The sequence below is a fragment of the Mus musculus genome, chromosome 11 (genome assembly GCF_000001635.26).
Source record: "Mus musculus strain C57BL/6J chromosome 11, GRCm38.p6 C57BL/6J".
Lineage (NCBI taxonomy): Eukaryota > Metazoa > Chordata > Mammalia > Rodentia > Muridae > Mus > Mus musculus.
The window spans coordinates 90460141-90485523 of NC_000077.6; the positions used below are offsets into that span (position 1 = coordinate 90460141).

Here is a 25383-nt window from a genome sequence, read left to right on the forward strand (position 1 = left end):
CTTTCTTTCTTTCTCTCTCTCTCTCTCTCTCTCTCTCTCTCTCTCTCTCTCTCTCTCTTTCTTTCTTTCTTTCTTTCTTTCTTTCTTTCTTCTTTCTTCCTTCCCTTCTTTCTTTCATCTGTTTTTGAGATTTTGGTGTATAATAAGAAAATAAGAATCACCTGTAATAGAAATAGAAAAATCTGTGTTATCATCCTTATGTATTCATCCATTCTCAGTGTCAATGGACTTTTGCCCAACAAGGCCACGCTTACAGGGCAGAGAAGACTCTGTGTACCCGTAGACTCCCCTGGGGGAGTTTTGAGCTTGTAGTCCAGGCTGCTCTCCAACTCACTACATAGCTGGGGATGACCTAGAACTTCGGATCTTCTTGCTTCTGTTTCCGGAGTTCTGGGATTACTAGCAGGTGCCAACATGCCGTATTTTAAGCAGGGCTGATGACTGAACTTGGTGAATGCCAGGTGAGTACTAGACCATATCCACTGAGTCACATCCCCAGCCACTGTCTGTGCACATCCAATGAACATCTCAACTAGTAGCTTGTGAGCCTTCTGAGGGCATCTAGAGCATTCCATTCTCCCTTCATGTCCCCAGGGCTCAGGACAGCACTTAAAACAGATGCTCAGTAACTACTTATGGAACTAAAGCCAGTGACTTAACAGAGACCTCCACCTTTGGGGAGTCTTACCTCCATGGTGCCTTTGTAAAACCAATTTATCTCCACACAAAGACTCCTCCAGTTTGAAAACTGGCTGAATTCTCCCAACTTAGTATGTTTCCTCTCATTTATTTGACTTTCTGTCATTGTGACAAAATACACTGAGGCAATCAACTACTTTGGCTCACGTTCTCGGAGATTTCAGTTCAGGGTTGGCTGGCACTGTTGATTCTAGACAAATATGGAGGTGGTAAGCTGTGTCAGTAGGAACAACTGGCTGAGAACGAGGCTCACTTACAATGGCCGGGAAACAAGGATGGAAAGATGAAGAGGTTGGGGGCTCCAGGATCACTTTAAGGTCATGTGCCCAGTCACTTAACTCCCTCATATTAGGTCACATCTACTGTCTCTCCCTTTCCTGCAGTGTCACCCCAGATGACCAAGAATTTAGCACATGAGCTTTGGGAGTGGAGAGCATTTACAATACAAATCATTACACTCTGTCGGTTTTTTTCTGTTGGCCTATTGCCTCGAGGGAAGGAGTGTAGCAACAACTGAGTCTTTACTTTTAATGGTACATGAGAAGTGTTTTGTTTTTTTCCTCCACTTTTCTAGATAAGCAAATGATGTGAGAAGAGGGCCCAAGAGCCCTTCAGGTACAGGGGAGGGTACCAACCCAGATCAAGTCAACTTGCAGCCAGGCTTCCCAGCACATGGAAGAGATCGTAGGCCGTCTCTGGCATCTGTTCCTTATGATGAAACCTGTCTAAGTAGGACGATGGAACTGTCCAAAGCTAGAGGGAAGTAGCAGGCTTCATTAAATCGCCTGTACTTATTTATTTTCAACAAGCACTGTCTTGTAACTCAACCTCCACTCTTTCACACTAAACCACCTCCTTCTAATGAGAACAAGGAATTTAACCCTGGACTTAAAAAACTTGCTGTACTCTCCAATCCAGGGCAGTGACGCTTCTCCTTGGTGGTTGCAGAGCAGGGAATGTTGGTCCTCTCATCCATCTGTTGGGACTGCAGTGAGACTCAAAGTAGGCTCTCAAGCAAATGCATTTGGATTTTCAAAATATCCATCTTTTCCTCTCCCAGATAAATTGCTCTTGACTTTTCTATACCCAGAGGTTGTTCAGGGCACATATTTAATGAAGCCTCAAGAGGAAATACAATGATCACTCACAATTACATTTCTAAGAAAGGATGGCCTTTATTAGAAATACATTCATCATAATATATTTTCATCTTAGTCTATTAGTGAATGGTTTCCTTGATACTTCGAAGCTTACTTTCAGCATGTTTTCCAAGTATCTGTTGGGTGGATCCCTGGATTCAGGCTCTCAGGCAGAGTAATGAAAATACATGAAATCCCTACACATATGTAGCAGATGTGGAGTTGGTCTTCATATGAGTCCCCCAATGATTGGAGCGGGGCCTGTCTCTGACTCTGACTCTGACTCTGTGGCCTGCCTTTGGATCCCCTTCTCTTAGCTGGGCTGCCTTGCTTGGCCTCAGTGGGAAAAAGATGCACTTAGTCCTGGTGAGAATTGATGTTCCAGGACAGGTTGGTATCCAGGGGCGTAGTCTCTCCTTCTCTAAAGAGAAGAGGAGGGGGGATAGGGAAAGGGAATGGGAGGGGAGGACTGGGGGAGAGGAGGGAAAGGGGCTGTTATCCTGGGCTTGGGATGTAAAGTGAATAAATAAATTAATTAATGAAAAACTCTGGGGAAGAAACCATGACCTTAGGCTTTACATAGGATTTGTTCCTATGGAGAGTGTCGAAGACGTCTACCTGAGGAACGTGGAGACAGACTCTCAGACTTTGAGAGTCTGGGTAGATGAGGGCTATGAGTACGACTGAGACAGATGGTTCTTGAGTGAAGCAGAGAAATGAACCCTGCGGGGCAGGATACGAATGGATATAAAAGTAACCAAGTCTATGGTCCAGTGAATCCTGACCGGTCACTTCTCCTTAATGCCTTTAAAGGAAACAGAGAGGATTCCTTTTAAAATAAAGCAAAGGAATGTCTGAAAACACTCGAGACGATGGTTTCCCTCTGCACAGAGTCTAACAGCTTTTTCCTGTCATTATGTGGTCGTTTTGGGTGGAAAATATTTCTGTATTCCAACTGCTAGGAAAGAGCCACAGAGCTAAGCAAAGAGAAAAATCCTCTGTGGGTCCTTTCAAGTCAGGAGTGGGCACAGGGCTTTTGACTGGAACCAAGAAGATCATGTGGTGAGAACACAGTGGTGGTTATGAGGAAGGGCCGTTCTTGGTTACAACAGTGCCCTTCTCCGCCAAGCCACAGGGGACCGAGGAGTGGAAGGATTGTGTCTTTCCAGTCCCCATGTGCCTTTGTTCTAGGGGAGAGAAGTAATTTCAGACAGCTGGAGCTTGGATCGGAGTGACAGTGGGGACTCTGGTTTAGACATAATGCATGGCTTATTTGAATTGTATGCCTTATTCCTCATGTCCTTTTACCCACACAACATCTAATCTTTCTGATGAAGATAATGTTACCCAGATACATCAAGTAATATACACCATGTTACATAACAGCTCAGAGCCAGCTCTCTGTTAATCCAATCATGCTTTTATTTGGCCTGATCAACATGAGAGATCTTTAATTAATATTTACTGGACACTCATGGTACCTACCATTTCTTCATTTCAGAGGTAACACCTAATAGTGGATTCAACACCCCTCTGCTTGGTCCTAGAGTTGCATAAGGCCAAAGCCTCAGTTTCCCCACCTGTCATGGAGAGATGATAACCGTACCCATCACAGACGTCAGAGAGATTAAACAAGATGATTGTAGGGCTCAGTGCAGCATCTGGCACACTTAATTCTGAGGTTGGCTCTGATTTAATCTTTCTGGGTCATTCTGTGAAAGCCAGCATCTTTAAATCTTATGTTTGGCTGCTATAAACATGATAGGAAAGGTTGATGCTCCCTTTAAAACTGTCTTTCTAAATCCCTCTAAATCCTTGATTGACAGTTCTGGAGGGCTGTGAGTTGCTTCCCTTGTCCTGTCCTCTTCTGATACTTCATCGCCCTCCTTCAGGTTCCTCTGGCGGGAATCTCATGTATTTGCATTACAGCTTCATCATCTTGGGGGGAAGCTTTGTCAATGGTACAGCCTGCAGTTCCTAAATCCTTCCTGGGAGGAGGAGGAGACAGCTCTTGGATAATAGATGGTCAGTCTCTGACACCAGCCAGGTTCGGGTTGGCTCACAAGGTCTGTGACTTGTGGTAATCTCTGATGTACGAAGAAAGAGTTATTTTTTAAAATCACGGGACTGTAAGCAGTATCCGCCGTGCAGGAAGCAAGGCTCAGCATGCATTTGGCTGTGGGTAATTCTCAGCAGCACAATGGGCTCTTTGACTCCTTCCTGAGCCTGACCTCTAACTTAAGGCAGCATCTTCTGCTCGGCAAGGTTTCTGCCTATGCATGCTTGTCTGGAGTCCCTCTCTGTACGTCATCCACTCCATGAGTGAATGTGCTGCCTACTTTTTTGACCAGCCAATTAAAGGGCAAGTTCATAGCGTCCTATTCATCGGTGAGAGCAATATACTCCAGAGGCAGACAGAAACTTCACTCAAGGTCTGGAACAAAATTTCAAAGCACTTTATCTGCATAAGGCAATTCCTGACATCAGTGTCTTCTTCCTGTGCTTCACAGAGCCTAAGATTCACTTGAATCGGTGTCTTTTGTGGTTTCTTTTGATTTGACGAATATGCTCTTTTTATTTTGGGCCAATTTTGAAGTTTTTTTGACTTCTTTTGACATCTGAAAAAAAAAAAAAAACGAGCCTGTGGATCTGCTTCATTCAAGAAGAATGAAGAAAGAAAAAGAGAAGAGAGGGTTGGGAGATGGTTCCTCGGGCAAAGTGCTTGCCACACAAGCGTGGGGACCCGAGTTCGGCTCCCTGGTACCCAGATAAAAGGCAGTCAAGTGTGTCTGTGAGCCCCGCACTTAATGTTAATAAGGATGTATTTCCCTTACACGCCCCTTTCTTCACAAACTTACATGCTTTGACTTACTAAAGTTACTTGAAATATGATTCAATTTTTAAAAAAAAGTCTTAGTAATGCAATGAAACTATATTTTTAACAACTCACATTAGCGTAAAAAACAGCTAAAGCTTTTGTTTCAGCACACTGCTTTATTCTGAAAGTTTATTTATGATGTCCACTATAAAAAGGCATCTTTCTCTATTTTTGGTCATTAGTTCATTGATTAATTGTGAGCGATCCCTTGGGGAAGTGTGGCGATAGCTGGTGGCACTCTAATCTCAATTTAGAGCAAATGTCTAAAAGTTGGACCAGTGATATATATATATATATATATATATATATATATGCCTGTCTGTCTTCAAATTTATTCATATATTCATTTCATATGTTCATAATATTTTCATTATTATTATCTGCCTGTCTACCTATCATCTATCTACCTAGCTTATCAATCTACTCCCTCTCTATATATACACACACATTTCTCTCTCTCTCTTCCTTCTTTCCTTCCTTCCTTCCTCCCCTCCTTCCTTCCTTCCTTCCTTCCTCCCCTCCCTCCCTCCCTCCCTCCCTCCCTCCCTCCCTCCCTCCCTTCCTTCCTTCCTTCCTTCTGTTTTTTCTTTTCTTTTGGTTCTCCGGAGAACCCTGAATAGTGTGGTAAGAGATTAATATATAGCAAGCACTAAACCAATGTGCTGCATGTAATCTACTTAATGCAACCCTCTGATATCCTAAGATGTTATTTGCCTTCTGCCAATGTGGCTTATAGCACTTACGTAATGCTGCCAAGCACATATGGCTTTCACGAGAGATAGTCACATATCCACAAATCACATGGCTTTGTGTAGGTCAACAAATTCATCATTTGAATTGATCTATTAAATGGGAATGCTAATGCCCCCTAAAGGACTATTGGGCTTAAATGATAGGTATAAAGTACTTGGAACAGGATTGCATGTATGGTAAGGGACTCAGAAACACTAGATTTTATCACTTGATTTCCTATTTGTGTTAACAAAATTCAGAGGTTGTACAGCTTGTGGGCTAGATCTGATTCCTCTAATTCAATATATCACTAGCAACTAAATTCGATCATTGGTTCATCTCCATTAAGCTCTAGTGATATTTCATGTTATCCTGGGGGAAAAATGTGATTACTGTGACATTTAAAATTCTGCACAACCCAGGGAGAGGGGGAAGGCAAACTTTTTCAAGCAAGAGGAAATCCTGGCTAACTGTCATCAGTCAACTCTGGTCGCCACACTCTAGAGAGCTAGGCAGCTGCAAAGGTCAGAGAAGGTGCGTTGTTTCCCAAAAGGTGTTTGGTATTTACTTTTTCTCAAGCATGTTCCTTCTGCTCTGATAACCGTTGTCATCTTCCATTACAACAAAAGCTGTCAGAGGGATTTCGCAGGCATATGGCATTAATTTAGTTATCCCCTCTGTGGTCATAAAAGGGTTTGCAAAAATGAAAACAAATCTCTACTCAGCTGCTCATCAGTTCATATTCTTGGGTGGTGATCATGTACCACACAACCAGGAGGACAGTGTTCCACTGGGAAAGCAATGGGATGAACACACTCCTCTCGGGGTACCAGCTCCTGTGTGCTTATTCTCTATTTTCTCCCCAAGCTTTGGGAAGCAGGTCAGAGGATTACAAAGAATTCCATGGAAACTATAAAAGTGTCAGCCACATTTGCTTTTCATTGCAACATTATTTGGAATTATGAATGTGTTTTATAGTTGCCAGAGTCTGTCCGTGGCCATGCACAGCTTCAACAATCCATTGTGGCCGGCAGGACAGATCTGACTGTTCTCTTAGGCATAAAGGAAGGCTGAGACACTTCACCAAAACACCATCTGTAAAATTTCCTTGCACAGTTGTTGCTTGCTCGCTGGTCCTCCATACCTGGGAGGAAAGGACAGGGGGGCTCCAGAGGTGGCTCAGTTGGTAACTTGCCCGCATGTGAGTGTGAGGACATGAGTTCATATCCCCAGCACCCATGTTAAAAGCTTGGTGTGGCTGTGCACACACACAGATCTAGAGTTGTGGAGGAGGAGGTAGATGGTTTCCAAGGTTCATTGGCCAGCCAATTTATCCAACTAGTGAGTGATGGGTTTAGTGAGAGACAGTCTCAAAAAATAAGATTGAAGGTGATCAAGGATGATGCCTGACATCAACTTTTGGCTTCCACATACATACATACATACATGCACACAAATATGAACATGCACATACATACACACATGCACATGCACACATGCATACACACATATACACATATACAAAATTATGAACATGTACACACACATATATTATGCCATTACCCAGTGTATAAGTAAGGGCTTTCCTGAGAAATAAAGCCAGTTCTTTATCTACATATACAGAGATAGAAATAGACATAGACACGTGATCTATATCTAAAAATAATTATACACTAGGTAGGCTAAAATATATATAGCTAGATGACTGATGATAGACAGATAGACAGAGAGATAGACATACGTGATGGCTCAGATGGCTTTGTAGGTTAGGTACTCCCACAATATGCTATCTACAAGCCAGAGTGTAATTCAGTCCAAATTTGCAGTCCTGAGAATCAGGAAGCCAATGGCGAGACTCTGAGGATGAGGAGGAGGTCTGACAACCTTAGCATGGGATGGCCCTGCTGTGAGGCTTCATCTGAGGCCAAGGTCTGATGAACCCCACGCCTGATGTCTAAGGACAGAAGATAAGTATGCCAGCTCCAAAAGACAGGGAATTCTCCCTTCTCCCCCGAGTGAACCTAGGCCCTCAGGTATAGAACGATGCCCATCACATTGGTGAAGCTGAGCATCCTTTATTCAGTCTAGTCATTTGAATGCCAACCTTCTAGAACCACCTCTACAGACATCCAGAAAGATGTTTTTTTTTTTTTTTTTTTTTTTTTTTTTACCAGTTTTCTTTTTCTCAATGCAGGGAAAGAGACACCTAAAACCAACAATGGTGCTCAGCTTAAAGTCCTTCCCTGCCTTACCCATATTTTTAGGATCGTGCCTAAGCTTCTCTAAAGTGTCAAGGTCACCTGAGGATGAACTCTGGGGCTTTCTCTAAGCTTATTCCAAGCCATTCTCACTCTCTGCATTCCATTGCCCACCAGGAAGCTATGTTCTGCTTATCCTAACCCACACCATATCACACCCTCTCACCACTCTGCCATCAGAGAATTCTGTAGCTCACCACTCTACCATGTGGCTGTCTCACATTTACAAACATGTTCCCTCTCTCTATCTTAGATATGATCTCCATCAGGAATCCTTTCTGACTCCTTCTTCCTACACCGCATTCATTTATTACAGCATCTTCCTCTGCTGGGTCCACCTACTTGTCTGCCTCTTGTGCCGTAAGCTCTCTTAGGATGAGAGACTGGGCACATCTCATCCACAGGCAGCACCGGTGTCCATAGACGATGTGCAGTAATTATGCACCAAGGACCGAATAGGTAGTTGGCTCATTTATACTTATGTTCTCAGCCAATGGCTTCTGGCTGATGAGTCAGAAGTCTCTGGATTATTACTTACTCTGTTCCACACCTTCAGTCCCACTGAGGATCAACACTGTGCCTTGGAATGAAGCAGAACACCTGAGATTTCCTGCTGTGTGTTTTTGGGAAACATCCAAAGAAGACAGGAAGGAAAAGAAAGAGAGTCAGGATGTCCCTCTGTTGGCCCCTTACTTTGATGTCATCTTCTGATTGCAGTTCAATCTTTGTACCACTACAAGTCTGGCAGGACGTCTTCTTCTCTACAGCCCAGTTTTCAGTGGCTTCCGGTGACTTATGTATCCATATCCTCCAGTCCTGCAAGCAGAAATGGCTTTCTACCTTCTTCTATGAACAGTTTAGGAGGGCACATCACCATATCTGGTTCTCGGAACCATCATCAACCTACCTATGAGATGTATCTTCATCCTGACCATCTGTGGTGGATTCTATTTCCTGCTAGGATTTTGGTGCATGTAAAATTATGATTCCCAAGTTCTCTGGGATGGCTTCTGTCAACTTTAGATATTTGAAAGTCAATCTCAAGAGAGTCCCCAGATTGCTGTTATATTATACATAGACGAGACTTTCCAGAGAGCTTGCGATAAAATATCCACTCCCTGCTAAGTTGTTGCATTTGTGTTATGAGCCGCTCTCCTTAGATCTCAGGAATCACAGCCTATCACTCTCATGTGTGGTCTCTACACCTATGTAACTCAGCAGGATGGATAATCTCTCTTCATGCTTTGCAATCACTTCTCAGTGATTTCACAACTGTCCTTTGTTTGATTTATCACTTGATTGGCCTAGTGGTTCATTGGCAGATGCCACATCCCTGTTGATATAATCACAGGATCTAACTGTGTTGGAATTAGACATCGGTATGGAAATCGCAGATGTCATCTGTCTTACCATTAGTATTTCTCTTTAAAGATGTACTTTTATTATTTTTAATAATCTCTCGCTCGCTCGATCTCTGTTATGTCTACATAAGTGCAGGTGTCTACAGAGGCCAGATGATGACATCAGATCCCTGGAGCTGGAGTCTGTGCTTCACAGTGCATGTGTGGAGGTCAGAGAAGGACAGCTTGCAGAAGGTGGCTCTCTCCTCTACCATTTTGGTCCTCAGGAGCCTCCCAGTCTTCTCAGCTACCCCTGTGTTTCTCTTCAGTATCCTGTGGTCTTCAAACTCCATCTATAAAATAGTGAGTGAAAGTTATGTTCTCAAAGAGGACTATAGGGATGGACCAAATTGTACTTGGGTATGTCTGAGCTTAGCTATGACAAAGAGCAGGCCCAGCCATCTTCAGATCTGACACATTCTGATGGAGAAATCCTAGTCCAGTGACTCTCTGATGAAGAGCGAGCCCAATCCAGGGAAATTAGATGTGCTTAACTAGAATGCAGGTACGATGGGAAACTTGGGATCGGATTAAGGAATATTCTTCTGACCTAACTGACAAAGGATCTATATTTAGAATGAAAGGCCTAGAACTCAAAACTGAAAGAAGGAGCAACCCAATGAGCAGAATGGGCAGGAGATTTGAACAGTCATCTTATAGACAGTATGGGAAGATAGAAGATAAGCTGATAAAATGTTGCTCAACACCTTGAGACACAAGGGTAACGTAAGCTTACACCACAGGAACTACCAGTGTGGACCTATGGGAACCGATAAGCTAAAAAGTACTGGCAATGCCAAGTGATCACAAGTGCACAGGGCAACTGGAACTTGGGGATGCTTCCAGTGAAAATGGAAAATGTCACAGACATTCCAAAAAGAAACAACAAAACAAAACAAAGCAAAACAAAGCAAAACAACTTAGAGGTTTCTTGAAAGGCTAGGTGGACAGAGTACTCACCTACAATCTCTAGATGTTAAGAATATGATACACAAAAGCCCCAGGAACTGGGTAGATGTGTCTAAGGTGTGGGCTTGGAGACAGTGAGACTAGGCTGCATTATCATGGCCTGGCTAGGTAAGCAGTGAGAGGGTGGTGGAGGCAAGGTCAGAGAAGATGAAGATGTAGAGGGAGTGAGATGATGTGAGGCCAACGTGATTGGCCATCACTAGCTGTGAAGGTAAAGGAGAGGGGCCATCGGCCAAGTTCTGCATCCACGGGGAACTAAAGTCTGCCAATAACCTGAACAGATTCTCTCCAAAATCCTTCTGAAAGGAACACAGCCCTGCTGATACTTTGGACTTAGCCCAGTGCTGTTTTCTGACCTGCATTACGGTAAGATAATAAATCTGGACTGTCTAACTCACTATGTTTGTGATGATTTGCAATGACAGAAATAAGAAATGAATGTAACATAGGATCCAGTACATCTTTTGGGATTTCTCCCAGAGGAACAAACATTTACACTCATACCAAAACCAAAACCAAAACAAAAACAAACCCCAAACAGAAAAACAATAGACATATTTACAAAAAATCTTTCCATAATTGCAAAAACATCCTGGAAATAAGCTAATGATTTTCAGTAGGTGACTAGTGAATCAAACTGTAACACACTCACACAATAGGATGAAGTGTAGATATTCATGGTGGCTGGAGGACTCTCCTCACATTTCTAGATACTGCATGGTACAGATGAGGAGTGGGGTGGGGCACGGCTCTTTGATGCCAACACTTGTCTTCCTCGAGTATGGTGATGGTCAAATGTATCTGTGCACATGTTAAAAAAATTCACCAGAATATACACTCCTATCAGAAGCTCACTTTTCTGCATGGTAATTGAAAAATAAGAAACTCATAATGGTTACAACCCTAACAACAGAACAGCTAAGCAACTCTCATCACTGATGCCTTTGGGGAGTTTCCAGCCCCAGGAAGGACCCATCAACACGGTTGTGGAAGAAGCCATTTCTCTCTGTATATTTTCAGTGCCACCCTCTCTCCCACGTACTAGCCTGACCTCCTACGGGACTTCTGGAGACTCACTAAGAGTCTCCTCCTCCCTGGAAAATGAAAGGTTGGTGTAGAAAGCATCACTGTCCTTTCTAGCAGGAAACTGGGACTCATCATCTTATGAGCACAGAGGTCCCTCCTGGTTTGACCTGCCTGGAACCGGAAACTTCATTCCGAAAATATGTACAATTAATCACTCAAGTATGATCTTAGAAAAACATGTCATGTATTTGAACCTCAGTTTTCCATGTATGAAGCAAAATCCTTGCCCTCTCTCACCAGGCCATCAGGACATAGGAGTTTTAATTTGTAAAGTCTACATAAACATAAGCTGGAGGTGTTGTTATGAATATGAGAATTGGACATAGGGGCAGTCTTAAATTTGGAGAAAAGGAGACCATTTTTATCATAGAAAAGTATGTAATGAGAGGAAGATGCATACACACAATGAGAGATATAGATATTATATTTTTATGCACACATACATCTATACATAAATATATACTATGCCATGGCTATACAGTCTATTTTCTTCTGATTTTACTCATATTACATTCTTTTACCATTTAAATAAGTAAGTCATGAGCCTAATGAGGGACCAGCTTTTCACTGTTGTATGGTTATTAAGCAAGAATCTGGAGCTGGCAGTAAAGAAAATGCATGGAATCTCTCTTGGGATGATAAGGCTGCTCACTATAAATCCATAGATCTGCCCAGAAATACCCTTTTGCATGCTATTTCACAGACTGCTCAGGCCTGGATGGTCCATAGTCCAAGAAAAAATCATTATCCACTCAATTTTAACTTTTCCGCCTGCTTGACTTTGCTGGGGAAAGGTGAACGTCTCCACTGTGAGCTCGAACAGTCAGACAATTCCAGCGAGGTTAGTTATATACGGAATGATTTCTGCACTTCCAGGGGATCCATGGCAATACACAGCTTGCCGAATCAGTCCGTCTTGAACATTATTAATTAACCCATAGGAACAGAATTTTGCGTGCTCTTGCCTTGGAAAGAATGCACCAATGCCATCTCTTGGTTTTAGGGTTTGACATCTTCTTCGTATCAAAAATCATTCTACTGTGATTTTTTTTGAAACCTTGGGATATCAACACTGTGAGTCTATGCTTTATAACCCTGCCACCACAACCACACTGTGAGTTTTATGGTCACACACTTCCTTCTTGGGCAAAATCCATTATATTCTCAATATCAGTGGGACTAGTTAGTACAGACACGCTTAGTTAAGCTCTTGGCTCATTTTCTCTTTTACTCAATTTGTCTTTTTCCTTCTGGAAACAGGAAACAGTTCAAAGAGGTTTTGAAAATTATAAATCACCCCCTACTTTATTCCGTAAACATTTATTGTGTTTTATTACATCATTTCTAGTGTGAGATTAAAAACAAAGCAAAACGATATATGGACTTTGACTTAAAGATCTTGGGTGGAGCAGGTGAGGCCCGTGGTCTGTGCTAAGTTAATTGCAAATTCACTGAGATAGATTTTTAGACAAGAAGATCACAATGGAGGACAGCAGTAGAATTTGAAAACACAGTGCTGGGCTGGAGAGGTGGCTCAGCGGTTAAAAGCACTGGCTGCTCTTCCTGAGGTTCTGAGTTCAGTTCCCAGCAATCACATGGCAGCTCACAACCATATGTAATGAGGTCTGGTGCCCTCTTCTGAGGTGTCTGTAGACAGCAACAGTGTATTCATACACATTAAATAAATAAACCTTAAAAAATAAAACACAGTGCTTCCTAATGAATTTACTTAGCTGCCAGAGTTTTGGGTAAAAGTGCTCATCATGATCATAGATAATAAGATACCCGAGTCTTAGTTACATCCTCTCCTACTGAGTTATTCATTCAGTTGCTGATATTGAGTAGAACAGCCATATAGAGAGACTGTCACCAGAGTTGGGACTTTTATGAACACATGAAGTACAAAGCAGAGGTAGAACCAAGTTCTAAGATCCAGAAACTTTGCTGCTTAGAGCAAAGTAAGTCACTGATCCCGAGTCACTTCTCTGGCTTATGGGTGCTTCTCCTGAGCTGGATTTCTTGCTCCAACATTCTTGGGTGAGAAAATTAGCTATACATGGCAGTAAGAGCATGGTGATGGCATAGTGATAAATCTGATGCTGGGAGCGGGTGGAGGAGGATGGGGGAGGAAGAGGGGGTAGAGAGGAGGAGGGGGGAAGAGGGGTAGAGAGGAGGAGGGGGAGAAGGGGGAGAAGGATGGGAAGGAGGGGAAGAGGAGGAAGAGAAGGAGAAGGAGGAGAAAGAGGAGGGGGGCAGGCATCTATCAAGGTCTTCAGAGAATGAATGGAATAGTACCAGAGCCTTGGGGCTAGGGAGATGACTCAGTAAGTACCAGTTCTTGCTGCAGAATTACGATGATCTGAGTTCAATGTTGTCAGCACCGTTGAAAAAGAAAATCATGTATGGCCTTGTGAGTGCCTCTATGTACAGCAAGGATTCCCCGAGTTGGCTGGTCAGCCAGTCAAGCTGAAACAGCTTGCTGTTCAGGTTCAGTGAAAGATCCCGTCTCAAGGAAGTAGGTCAGAACGTGCTAGAGCAGGACGCTGTATGTTCTCCTCCGGGCTCTGTACAAGCACGTGAGTGTGCTCGTATGTCATAGGATAAATGAATAGTCTCAATAAATGACAAGCAATTTGATGATGAAATGAGGTAGGAGAAACTTCCCAGATTACAGCAGGACACTTGAGTTTTGTAGAGAAGAAATTAGATTGGAGAGAGAAAAAGAAATCAAGAGTACAGAAAGTGAGTGGATGCTAGGGGTGCAGTGGAGCAGATCAAGTGGGTCGGAGAATCCCATCTGTGCTTTAGAGAGGCAACTCTGAGGGGTGTGATGGGTAGGTTCCTAGTGACCTGTGTGGTAAAGTGGAAGACAGAAACAGAATGAGAAAGAGCTGAAAATAAACAAAAAATGTGTGTCTATGGATCAGAGAAATGGAAATATAATTAAGAAATGTTCTGGAAGTAACATATCTTGTTTTTTTTCATTTATAATTCACTTTACATAAAAATAACTACCTGGTGAACAGTCAGAGCCATCCAAAATGGCACTCCATATGGATTGAACACCTACTAAGTGACAGAAACTGTGCCGTCTCCCCAGCAGACATTAGTAAGTGAAGGAAACAGGGCTAGAGAAAAATGGTCCTGACTGACGTTGGGCTTGTTTAACTCTGTTCTTTCCTCTTTGGTTGCTAAATCCTGTGGGAGTATCCTAGTTTATTCTGGCTGGGAAATTTAATATAAATGCGTTGTTTATTGTTCTAAAGGCTGGGGTGCCTAAGACCTAGCTGCCTTCAGATCCAGTGTCTGGTGAGTCAAAGATGGCGCCTTCTTGCAACAAGGAAGAAGCAGCCAAGGGCCTCTGAATCTTTGTTTATAGCACCATTCATCCCATTAGTGAGGTCCTCCTGGACCAATTACTTCTTAGACACCACCATCACATTGGCGGAGGGACACAGACACCCATGGCAGGTTAGGGGCTTCTTTGGAACAAAGTGGCTTTCACTGAGAGGCCATGTGGCTTGGGTGACATGAGGCTCATCCAGGTGCAGTGTCTGCTGCTCCTGTGATCTTTTTGAGTTCATGGAAAACCAGTCAGGAGGGAGCTTACTCAGGTCTGGGTCTTCATGAGCCCAGACACATCACACTATCATTTCCAAGAAGACGCGGTGAGAAACAGTTTTCTTCTACTCTTTAAGCTAAGAGACACCAGTGGGGTTTCGTTATTCCTGGAATGTTTGCATAGAGGGTGAGGTCCAGGTGCCCTTCTCTGAGTCCCACTCTTGACTATTTTTTCCCTCACACCCAGGGAGGTGAAGTTTTTCCCAGCTAGAAGCAAGTAATGCCTCAGGCTTCATTGTTCATTGCTCTCACATCTGCTTTAGAACACACCCATATCCTTTCCATCCTCCCAGCTAGCTACATTTAAAGCTCCATACTTGTGTCTGTTTTCTTACATCCTTTCTTGAGGCAATGAATGTTGGTGGGACTAGTTGTTTAAATATGTGATGACTGGGGTGGGGGGGGGGAGGATAAGTGGAAAAGCTTTGGTTAACTTCAGTTATAGGTGCTTTGCATAAAATGCAAATGACATGACGGCTGCAGTCACATGTGTCTTGCATTACCTCCCTAACGCTTAACCAAGTGTGTGGTACTTGGTGCTTCAGTGAATAAATGAACAGGAAAGGCTGAGAGCTACCCTGGAAACCATGCCTTAGCGACGGATGGTGATACATACTATTTAGCAAACACAAGGTGGACGTCTAATATATGACAGGCACTGTGCTACATTCTACAGGTGACTAAGATAGGCTAAGTTCCTGCCCCCATGGAGCTTGGACCATTAATACCTCCATTCCCAAAGAAGACAATGAAACATCATGACAAACAGATGAATGGCATGAAATGAAGAAGCAGGGCAAGGGGCCGGAGAGGAATTTGGTGCAGGGGGATTAGGAACAAGGGAGGTATCTGATTCATAAGGCTTTATTTTATTGTTAATCATATATATACAGACATACACAGACACACAGACACACAGATACACACACACACACAGACACACACACAGACACACACACACACACACACATGTATCTTTGTGCATGTGAATGCAGATACCCGCAGAGCCCCAGAGGTACCCACTCACTCTGTAGCTGGAGTTAGATGTGGTTGTGAGCCACCTGACGTGGGTATGGGAACGCAACTCTGGTCCTGTTAGGGCAGTTATATACTCTTAATTGCTCTTTCCCTAGGAGTGCTTTTGACATAGCTACTAACCCGATTTTACAATCCACCGTGAAAGAATAAAAATCAAACTTAAAATTCATAAAGGGTCGTGTGACACTGAAGGTGAAAGGTCAGATGAAGGAGCTGTGGCGATGACTAATTCAGAGAAGAGGAAGCAGGAAGACCGGAGTTCAGTCTCTCAGAATCCATGTGGAAAGGCACAACATGTTTGCAACCCCAGTGCTAGAGAAGCAGAGGCAGGGGGATCACTGGGGCTTGCTGGCCCAGCCAGATCTACAAGCTCCAGGTCCAGAGGGAGAAGATACTCAACATTCATCTCTGGCCCCTATATGTTCATACACACACACGCACACACACACACACACACACACACACACACACACACACACACGGCAGGGCAGAGGGAGAGGGTGGCTGAAGAAAAGAAAATCTAGCACACTGTTTAGTATTTATAAAATCATTTATAAATCATTTTACTGATACATGATATTACACGTGAACAGCTATGGCTAGAACATCTCGAGTTTTACATTTCTAAAGTCATGATCCACAGGCGCATTCCGTTTAATCCTTTAAGTTCCACAGGCATAGTCTGTGCTTTTTCATCATCTTGAAAATCATACCCAAGACTGTGAAAGCTGTATTAATGTTTGTTCAGTTCTGTCTGTATGAGTATCATAAAAATGTCAAGAGTGTTGACCCTTCAAAAAGTTACATTTTGCTTACCGTAGAGAAATGTCCTATTTCTCCCTAGAAAAAGGATAATATTTTCTGATTGCGCAAGCAGTTTATGAGTGTGCTGTTTGAGTCTATTTTGACAGCTGCCTTTCATTTGTTATTGGAGAGCCTCTTCTTCCAGCACGTTCCTTCTTCTCCGTTTCTAGCCAAGGTGTGTGTGTGGGGGTCAATATTTTCCATAATTATTCAAATTTAAGGGGTTCTTAGGAAACAAATCCTTAACTTCTTATCCTGTACAGAATACCAATTGTTGGTGTTTGAGTGTGTGTGTGTGTGTGTGTGTGTGTGTACAGAAATATTAAGACATTGAGCTCTTTGACTTTGAAGTTTGTACTGTCCACAATTCTAATACTTTGCATGGTCAGGCACTTAGTAGGTGCTCAGGTGATGCATGCTGAGTTGCCTTGTGTGGGCACAGGGACGTATGCCACTGTTCCACAGATAGAGAAATGGTGCGCATGCTGTATGCATGCCTTTGCTCTCTCTGCTAATTTAGAAGCAAGTCCTTATCATCATTACATGTAAAGTAGAACACACTGAGAGGAATGCCATGTGTGGAACACTGAATTAGTCACTGCCAGACTCTGCCCCACACAGCAAGCCAGTCTCCGATGCTAAAGAGATGATAAAACCCAATGATTAAAACATCCAGGTTTACATTTGAAATGTAAATAAAGAAAATATCCAATTTAAAACAAAAATCCAGGTTTTTTAGGCAGGGATGGAGAAGCTCTTTGTTCAGTGACAAAACTTTGTACTCTGACACAGTGGCTTTCAAAAGTATTCAGTCTACAGACGCTCATGTTTGAGTGCGGGGGTACTTGAAGAAAAGGTTTTAATAAATACACAAATGCTCGCCATGACACTGTTACGGGAAAGACCTTACAGTAGCCTAAGATTTCTTTAATGAGTTGCTGAACAACTGGTGAAGGGTATTCTGGGAAGTGATAGCTTAAGCAGACACTTAAAATGCAACAGAATGCGTATATCACCATGAAAAGATGACCACAACATACCAATTCAAGGGGGAGCTGTTTAAGGGTGGCAGGCTTACCCTCGAGGGGAAATAGTTACTGAAATATTGGTGACGGCAGCTTCCAGAAAGTTAGACGGGCTATTTATCTAACTCGACTTATTTCTACAGAACTTTGATCTCGTTTTTGAAAGGAAAAGAAACTATTTTTAAAATTTAGAAGTTAACAAATTCTGACTTTCAAGATCATTTTTATTTTGAAATGGTTAGCTGTAGCTCTGCTTTGCCCTGGTGACCAGAGTGCTGGTCACACCGCTGGTAGCTACTGAGCATCCCAAGGGAACACATGGGTGAGGACATAGGGACTAAAGAATAGTTCTCAATGAGTGTTCGCCTGATTCAGCTAATTCAGAGGCTCAACCTCCTTAGCTGCATTCACATGAGATGCTCAGTTACACAGGAACCTGATGGAATGCTATTTTCTCCTGGAGAATTCCTTTCTTACAAATCGGGAAGTTCTTCGTGACTGAAAGCTGGAGTCCTGCAGGGCTGACTAAATCCAGGAGGCTCTACACCCTGGTTTAAGGAAGCCCTGGGGTCTAAGACTTGCCTCAGATCCAGCATCAACACAAAGGCATGGTGGGATCCTTGGGACCACTTCTTTCTAAACCTCAGCTTTTTCATAAAATTGGAATCACTTTGGGTACCTTCAAGAAGGTACTTGTTGCTGAAATACCAGTACTTGGGAGGTTGAGGCAGGGGGATTGTGAACTCAAGGCCAGGGTGGTATACACAGAGAGTGGCTATCCCAAAAAGACCTCCCAAAAGATGTTCATTGTATACCGAAATGTATGGTATAGAGTGCTCAGTACATAGAGCTATGTGTTTTTATAGATCTTTTTGATTATGTATTTGGTAGAAATAGGGAGGGACTTGATACTAGCAGCAGAGAGGTTGTGAGTGCCACACACACATGCACACATACAGATTAAAGACTGCATGCTTCAGGAGCCCATCTCAGCTTCCCTTACAAACAATTGAGGACACTCTCCAATGCGAGGCAGGAGAATGATCTCCTAACAGGAGTGTGCTGGTGTCACAGCAGAGACGGTCTTATAAAAGCGTGTGAGTGCCTGTTCACACCTCTTTGGGACTTGAAACAGGTCCTTCTGCAGCTGCTCTCAAAGCCACCTACCCCTACCCCGCTTCTCGAAGCATCCTAAGATCCAGACAGCTGTGAGGAGAGGCATACGTTTGCTCCAGCCATTCTGTCGTTGTTAGGGTTCGAGTCTCCTTGTCAGTCTGTATTTGACTTTATGTTCTTCCTCATGAAGGAAAACATGAATCCTAAGTGCATTCAGCTTAAACCCTACATCTTAAATGTATTCAGAGAGGTATGGGTGAGCACGATGCCCATGTGTATTTTCCATATGCATTCCCTATACCAGGTAAAACTCAGCAGAGAATGTAAGGAGCTAGGGTCTGATGCTGACACAGGTGCTGCTCCACTGCAGGAACTCCGTGACTTACTTATAAAGTGGCCCTGAGTGAAGGTTCTTGCACCGTGTTCTTGGGAGCTCTATGCTTGCCTAAGTGATGCTGCGCTGCTTTGCTTGGCTCCTGGCCTCCATCCTTTTACAAGCGCTCCAGCAGTGTTTAAACAAATACCTTTCTCCTGTCAGCTCTCTTTAGATGCTCCTACTGGCTCATGGCACCTAAGCATGGCCATGAGCCAGTGTCTCTAGTCTAGAAAATACAAAGCCCACTGAAAAGTCACAGAGCAGTGTCCTGCTTGGTATCTAAGGGTGGTGGTGGTGGTGGTGGTGGTGGGGTTGGGGCCGCAGAAGGAAGAGAGTGGGTCATGACTCTGAGGTGTCCTCTGGACTGCTGTGGAATGCACAGCTGTGGACCCAGCTGCATCAACAGACTGTAGATACTCTGCTGGGCTGCAATCTCCCTCTGTGGGGACAGTAGGGAGCAGGGCAAAGGCGCCTGGACACGGAATCAGAAGATAAGGTGTGAGTCTCATCCCTGGGATGGGCTGCTCTGTCTCTCTGAACCACTGTTTCTCCAGCTGAAGCCATGAGTAGAACTGCCCTGTAGATCAGCTCAAAATCTATGCTGTTTGGTTTAAGTAAGGTGAGGTTTGAAAGCATTTTTTTTTTTTTTTTTTTCGAGACAGGGTTTCTCTGTGTAGCCCTGGCTGTCCTGGAACTCACTTTGTAGGCCAGGCTGGCCTCGAACTCAGAAATCCGCCTGCCTCTACCTCCCAAGTGCTGGGATTAAAGGCGTGCACCACCACTGCCCGGCTTGAAAGCACTTTATAAATGATAGATGTCTCCTAATAATATAAGTTAGGTGGTGTCCTATTTGGTACAAGTTGTAGTCAGCAGCTAGTGGGACAGCTGTGAGGCAGCCTCCCCTCGCTTTCTCAGAACATTTTTCCTAAGCTGTGGGTTGGGAGGGAGAGTTATAAAAAGGAGTTTGCTATGTTCGTATAACTTTTCAATATGAAGTGTTGATATACAAACCATTGTATCTCATACCAAACAATGAGCTAACATACTGAGTTATAAAGATCTAATTATAAAGAGGTTTATGCATGTAAAATCTGACTATAAATGACTTCAATAAATGCAACTAGATTATTTCCAAAAAAACTACTGTAGTGGCAACTGATCTTTAACATGTACACGAAAATACCACACTTGCGACTTGACACCCTGCCTGGTGCACGTGCTGGATTCCTGTGTCTCGGGGTGTGGTGGCTTGTGTCTGGTTGTGGACATGGACTGAGAAGCCAGAGGACTCTGCTGCTCCATTTCCCATGGAAACCCATCAGCTTTTCGGGTCTGTTAGCTCTCTGGGACAGTCCTCTTCACTCTCCTCTGCACAGGACAGGTTCAGGGCGCTCATCACGGGGTGGATCCAGGACGTGGTCTGTGTCACGTGGCTTGGGAAGAACAAGGGGTGCAGATTAGCATGTGAACAGCTCTCTTTCTACGTAACGGAACACGTATTGATTCTGGGGACTACCTGCTTCGACCCAGTTGTTGGCCCCTGGGACAGGAAGCAATTAGAACCAGATCCAGTAGTGTTAAGAAGGCTTGGAGAGGTTTTAGGGTCTTTTATAACCATGAATGAAGATGAACATATCACCTCAAACTCCTGTTTCCTCATCTGAAGGACACTGTCTGTGAGTATGTCTGTGGCTGTGTAGCTGTGTGCAACACCTCTGGAGTTTGTCTGCTGCCCTCCTTTCCAGTGTTCATTCCCCACTCCACTCCAAAGACCAGGCCAAACGACAAAGCATACACTGTCATTTACTTGAGAAATACTCGGCTCTACTCAATTCTGGGTCAAGAAAAATTCTACAGTATGATTCTGGAGGGCATTTCTCTTCCCTAGTGAGTCAGGGCACACTTACTCCAAAGAAGAAATTTCTCCATATGAGTCCTTCCATCTGAACCCATACGATCTCTAATTTAACTACTGCTTCCCTTATAATGTTACCCGGATGGGGAGAGCAGGAAGCAAGAAAACCAAGTTTTGCAAGTGATATTCTTGTTCTTGAAATATTAACTGTGTAACCCCATAGACATTGGTGAATTGGTAACTCAGAGTAATCCAAAGCAGGACATCTAAGAAAAAGAGAGTCACTGACTCTACCACCTATAGTAGAAAATGGTACTTGCAATCTGTCCCTGTTAATAACCTTTATAAAGATGTTTTATTGACAAAATGTGACCTCATTCCAAGGTCATTCCATAATATTTGACTCTTATATTCACAGTGTACTTTTCTGTACAGAAGACAAGCCTGAGATGGTAGCTTAATTTTCCTAGTAAAGGAACACACACACACACACACACACACACACACACACACACACACATACATCACACACATACACACACACACACACACACACACACACACACACACACACACCCTACCTGGACATACCTTTAAACATTAAACCTGAAATCCCAATAACTATTTACTACAAAAATAAAGCCTAGGCAATAAAGAAATGCTTTTTGGTGCTTAACAGTCTACAAGTGGATCTCTGAAAATAACAGCAGCAGCAGCAATAACAACAACAGCAACACAACACCACCACCACAACCACACAAAACACCTAGAACCAATGACACAGAACTCCTGAAGCCTGCCCAGGCAATGAGTAGATATTCAAGAAGTGTTTGATTGATAATTTGGGCTTCTTGATTAGCGTGAGGACACTCTGGAACTCTGCCAGTTATGCTGGAGAGGAGCCAGTCTGGAGTCCACCACTCAATTTTATGTCTAACTAAGCACTGTGGCTAATGCTCTTGGACATAATCAGTATGATGAGATAATCCTAGATTTACTGGCCTGGAGAACATTCTAGTATTAGAAATATTTCCTCCCTGGTTTGTGTGCCTGGTTATTCAGCTGAGGCTAGAGAATAAATCAGTCCAGCTGACTACTCTGTTTAATTAATAAGGACCTCATGGTTCATAAAGGGAGATGTTGTAGTTTAAAATGAAAAATTTAGAGGGCTGGTAAACAAATGGACCTGGCTGTGAGATATAAAATGTCCTCATCTGAATACACAGTGTCCCTGGCAAATGTTTCTGCAGAGACACTGCATCTGATCTGACCTGGGGAGTCAAGCAGTCATCTGAAAGGCTAATATTATTTTTTCTAAATGGTTGACAGATCTGTTGTTGGAGATCAATAACTATCAAGCAGTTAAGTTGCCAATGCTTTCTGCTTTAAAAAATAATAGTAGTAAATTAAAAGACATACTGCGGAGTTTACCTAAAAAAAAAAAAAATCCAAGAGAACACGCTTTATTTTATTGGCACGGAAATGATAAGTAAATTATTTAAATCTCATTATAATTACCCTCCTTATGTTTCTTACTTCTTAGCTAGAGGATCAAAATGTGTTCTTTCTTTCTTTCTTTCTTTTTTTTTTTTTTTTTTTTTTTTGGTTTTTCGAGACAGGGTTTCTCTGTGTAGCCTTGGCTGTCCTTGAACTCAGAAATGTTCCTGCCTCTGCCTCCCGAGTGCTGAGATTAAAGGCTTGGCTGTGTTCTTTCAAAAAGAGAAGCAAACTAAATTATTTCAAAATAAAAACTAAGGACAGTCCCTAGTAAAAAGTGACTTAAGCACAAAAAGTGCAACAGCTCTATAGAATTCCTTTTTAAATGTGATGGTAAAAGATGTCCTCCCGTTCACTCTCCACTGCGGATTGCTCACTGTTAATTTAGGAAGACTTGCCTGGATTATTTTATCATGCTTAAGACAAAGTTGCAGGATAATGAACCAAAAGTAATAAATATCTAGTGTAATTTAAGGGGAATAATTATATATGTAATATATAACTTTATTTTGATATTATATATAATCAGAAAGTAAGAAGAAGCAAAGACTTCTTAATATATTTTGGTTCAGGACCCAGGAATATCGAAGCGCTGGAGAAATTTATAAACGGCTACAAAATACAAGTATTAATGATGGCAAAAGATTTATACTTAAAAGAGTGCTTGTTTTAAAGATAACAAATTAGAATTTGATTTTTACTTTATGACACTTTCTATGAAATATAAAACAGATATCAGATATTAAGATTCAATTAATTAAAACATCTTTAGGTCTCAGCTATAAAATTGTTTACAAGAATCTACCTATCTATACAAACATGTATTTGAAAGAACACATTTTGAAAATTCAAGGCAAGAATATTTGTTTTAATGGTCACTATTTTTTTTTTAAGATAACCTACTCCGATTGATGTTGATTACTATATAGTAATGAAGATGAAAAAAGAAAAACAGAAAAAAAAGTTTCAGGAGTTCCAAAACTTATATAATTAATTTTTAAAAGCAAGAAACATATATTATAGCGATTCATAACTTTAACAGTGATCCACATTTATCATCACAGTGAAACCTTCACATAATAAAGCCAAAAATATGTCCGATGAACACTGGCACCTATACATGGGACTGCCAGACAGAGTTGGTACATCTGTCCTTTGTCACGTAACCTTTGTTGGACTGCCCTGTTTTCCATCCCACACTGCAGCTGCCCCAGCAGAGCCTATGTCCCCCAGCCCCACTTGCATCCTCCTCTGAGCCCAGTGTGAAGGGGCAGACATACTGCCTTTCCTCTGAGAGCTGGAGGAGGGGTCATTAAGAAGCTGAAATGTCTCCTTTGCTCTCACTCCACAGTCACTCACTGACTGCAGACAACACACCACCTTAGAAATGGCAGAGCCAGACAGAAGGGGTCTGGATCTCAGGTTTGACACTCAGAAGATAAGCCATACACTCAATAGCCAGGGATCCTGCATGGTCCCGTGACCATCAAGCCGCCCAAAGCAGATCTGTTGCAGTATATGTTAGTTTTAATCAGTGCCAAGCAGGAAGACAGTATCTGGAGAGGAAGCTAGTATATACATATATACATACATTTTATACATTAAAATCAGTAAATTAGGAATATATTTCATGCTATGTGAAATATACCAATATTGAAATTTCAATGCTCTTTTTAAATAGTAAGTATTACAAAACAAGTTATAGAGGCCTGGGCTTGATTTTTACTGTAATATATAATAAACATCTTAACATTTTCCATATCCTCCCAAAACCCACCAAATGATTCAAATCAATTTCAACTAGTTGTATATTGATTCTGACATCATTATTTTCTACTGAAATTAAATTGATCACAACAAAACCATAAAAGGGGCTGGAGCTGGCTCAGTGATTAGGAGCACTCGCTGCTCTTGCAGGGGACCTAGGTTTGGTTTCCAGCACCCACACCAGGATGTGGGTGCACAGCCTCAGGAACTCAAGTACCATGGACAGGGCACTTTCTTATGACCTCCAAGGGTGTGTGGTGTACAGACATATGGAGGTAAAACATAGACACACACACACACACACACACACACACACACACACACACACACACACAAGCAATTAAAAGAAGCAAAGAACCCATAAAAGCGTTAAGTAGGTAGGTGCTACAGGAGGAAGGGGTTTGTAAAGCCATGAAGCTGACAGGGATTCTGAAGGCGACCACCTCTAAGGTCAGGAAGCACAGGTTCTGAAGCTGCTTCAGGCTGCTGTCAGCACACTTTCAATGGTACTAAAAAACAATCCCGAGACTTGGCCAGCGCAGCACACAAAGGACCTCTGTGCTTCTCTCATGAGCCTTAAATCCTGGCTGTTTTGGATGCTGCTGCCTTTGCAAGTATGATCAGCTGGGTCACTGATAGGAGGGAACGATGCTGAGAAAATGGCATAGTTTACTCCAGGTCATAGGACCGGCCAGCACACGGCAGAACCAGCACCTAGATCCAACTAATGACTTCTGAGAATTCCCCCATTATGTTCAATCCATCTATTATCCAGGCTGGTTTCCATAGCAATATGTGAAGAGGCTCTGGGATGGATTAAGTGACCTTTAGGAAAGGGCTCTTCAGCTTTGCAAAATGAAATTAATTAAAGGATTAACTCAATGATCATAGATTATATATGTAAAGCTATTATGCCTTTTAAAAATCCTTTCCTATGAAATTCATGAGAACCGTGCAGTGAGCAACTGAGAAAATAAAGGCTTTTGTGAAGCCTGGTCAGAGGCTGTGTGCTTCCTCAGCAGTAACCAGGCGCCGTCACACACCGTGTATGGCGTCAATGTGTGCTTGACGCATCACTATAAATCCCTCCGAAGCCCACTGTAGTCACAGCACTGGGGCTGGC

General features: G+C 42.7%; 1 protein-coding gene and 1 long non-coding RNA gene across 5 annotated transcripts in view; both read right to left on the reverse strand.

The window, feature by feature from the left end:
• Nucleotides 1-3242: 3242 nt before the first annotated feature.
• Nucleotides 3243-12740, reverse strand: Gm34850. Of its 2 annotated transcripts, XR_880134.1 has the most exons (3): nucleotides 10728-12740; nucleotides 8245-9399; nucleotides 3243-4456 (listed from the first exon to the last, which is right to left on the reverse strand). It is a non-coding gene; the product is annotated as a predicted gene, 34850 (long non-coding RNA). The 2 variants fall into 2 exon arrangements; XR_388954.2 differs by having other exon boundaries at nucleotides 8245-12740.
• A 3611-nt stretch (nucleotides 12741-16351) lies between these two features.
• The window catches only part of Stxbp4 (syntaxin binding protein 4), a 161645-nt gene continuing 152613 nt past the window's right edge, over nucleotides 16352-25383 (reverse strand). For all 3 annotated transcript variants that reach the window (XR_388390.4, XM_030245750.1, NM_011505.2), the window contains exon 18: nucleotides 16352-20574. Coding sequence is in view for 2 of the 3 variants with exons in the window: in XM_030245750.1 (XP_030101610.1) it covers nucleotides 20460-20574 (115 nt within the window). In the remaining variant the exon portion in view is untranslated. The remainder of the gene's footprint in view (nucleotides 20575-25383) is intronic.